This window comes from Opisthorchis viverrini (assembly GCF_000715545.1).
Source record: "Opisthorchis viverrini unplaced genomic scaffold opera_v5_6, whole genome shotgun sequence".
Lineage (NCBI taxonomy): Eukaryota > Metazoa > Platyhelminthes > Trematoda > Opisthorchiida > Opisthorchiidae > Opisthorchis > Opisthorchis viverrini.
In genome coordinates, this window is record NW_008751662.1 from 2230243 (window position 1) to 2232548 (window position 2306).

The 2306-nt window shown below is 44.8% G+C and overlaps 1 protein-coding gene across 1 annotated transcript in view; it reads left to right on the forward strand.

Moving 5' to 3' along the window:
• T265_00630 (hypothetical protein) overlaps positions 1-2306 on the forward strand; it is a gene marked incomplete at both ends in the record, with an annotated part of 97546 nt that overhangs the window by 56937 nt on the left and 38303 nt on the right. Inside the window, one exon of the mRNA XM_009164458.1 lies at positions 1644-1912. Coding sequence (XP_009162722.1) covers positions 1644-1912 — 269 coding nt within the window. The remainder of the gene's footprint in view (positions 1-1643; positions 1913-2306) is intronic.

Consider the following 2306-nt stretch of genomic DNA (forward strand, 5'->3'; position numbering starts at 1 on the left):
CTTGCAAGGTTGCTGAAAGCTCTTCGATCTTGTGGGTAAGTTCCTTTATGAAAACATACTGCGGTATCTCGAATATCGTACCAACTGCGACAAGAGGCGGCCTGTGTGCAGCACATTCAGTTGTAGAATATCATAAACCAGAGATTCACTAGAGTCTCCCATGAAAAGCAAGTTGATTTGCAAATGAAGGAGGTTTTGCTGTCAATGATGATGATGATGATGACGTGGATTTCACCAGGGGTCCTTCAAAGTGTGGATTGCAATGTTCTCGATCGCTATTAGGATGGGTTATGTACTCATTATGGGTTTAAAAAAATAGTACATACTGTTGGTGGATAGAGAAACCGTCCGCACCTGTGGTTTTCCAAAATCAGCTGTTGGAAATTTCGAACAAAAACGTTTCCCGATCAATTGCTCCGGAAAAGGTATCGCGTTTCGAGCCGGGAGTTACAGCTGCCAGTAAGTGACCAGGTAAAAAAACTTCCCCAATTTGTTTTGGGCTTCGGGCCTATCCAGCAAGTGTCCCGAGATCTTTCTCGTTTGCAACATACGAATACAAGGGAGACCTCTTAATTAACTACCGTGTGCATGAAGCACAGACATTGGGTCTCATCTTGTGCAATCGCGATTGGATGAAACTGGTGTTCAGTAATGATAAGAAATACTACGTGGGCAGTCCAGACGGCTCAGTCTGTTATTGGCTTGCAACGTGGAAAGAACCGAGAATTCACTGCGACCGCTTCTATGGTAGGTAGATGTCATTCAGTCAGGATTTGCAAGTCAGAAAGATGCCGTTTCGGTGTGGCAGTGTTTTGACCTAATTGATGATTTTTCTGTCTTGGTATACTTGCACCAATAACAGCACTATCAACCTTTAGTGATACAGATTTGAGCAACCGCCCCCCGGGCAGATCAGCAGAGCTTCTCACTGAAGGTGAACTCGGGCTTCGGTTATCCACTCAGCAATGCTTTGTTGTTCTAGTCAATACGGCACTTTACTGCAATCGTTTTGTTAGGGTACGCGATACGGAACTTGGAGTTACGCTTAATTTTGACGATCTCGAATATCAAACGGAAAAATTGGATTCGAAAATCTACGGTGCTGTTTACACACAATTAATCAAACCCCAATTGTCACCAAGTGCACAATTCCGTGTTTCGCAAGTTGAACAGAAGGAAAGAAACTCGGGAATAACACCTGATTTTAGCAGCACTTTGCACGTTTTTCTGGTTGTTGCTGCTAGGCTCATTCGAATGAGGAATATCGAGCCTCAGTTCATGAACCTCTTCTAGCGATCCGACAACGGAAGTAGTTAGTTGTTGATAGTGTTGCTCTGTATGATATTTCAGGTCCTCACACATTAGCGCAATGTAAGTTCTTTTCTCTGACAGTGTTTTATCAAGCGAACATCCCTCCTGGTTATCCAAGAACTATTCTATTTCCTGAATATTCTGAACCGTTACCCTTCATGTTGCTATGCCCCCACTTGCTCAACAGCCCAGTTCATTGTAACGACTAGGTGCTTCGGCTTCTCTGAGTCAAACCCTCAATCCCCACTCAGAGCGTTAGACTTATCTACGTTTCCATGTTTACATTAACCAAGTGCAACTTGTACTAGTCTCTACTGGCTCCTTTTCCCTAGGTCCCTGGCGGAAGTTGGACGGTTCTCTCCGAGCGAGTGTTACTGCGTTCACAGTGGATCCCTACAATCACCTGTTAGTCACCGGCTCTTCACTCGGTGCAGTGTCACTGATCTGTTCACGAACTGCGCGTGTCATACACACAGCTCATGACCTGAGGCCTGGCGAAAGCTCTCGTGTTCAATGCATAGCGTGCCATGCAGTTCCCTCACACATGGTGATAGAACCTACGTTTTTGGTTATCATCGGCTTGTCCAACGGTTTGGTTCAGGTGCGTTTGCGCTAGTCGCCCCCCCCCCCACCAAATTTCACCTATCCTATCATATTAATATGGCGACTGTCATCATTCACCGGTTCAACGGTCATTCAGTCGCCCGAAAAAGATCTCGATGATTTCGGTACATAACGGTTTTTGCTGTTTTTTTATACACAGAAACTTTCGATGCTTCAACTCAGTTGTGTGGAATTAGATGACCTAGTTTTTCACACGTGACGTGGGTGACTGGAACACTTTTCTTATGACACGAATCGGTTAGACTGCAATATATATTTTCAACTGATCTTCCATCCTCCCAGTGAGTCTAATCTGTGCTGAAAAGCTGAGCAGCACTGTACAGCTGTTTCATTCTCATTTTGGGAGTCTTCAGTAGTGCTCGTCTCACGAA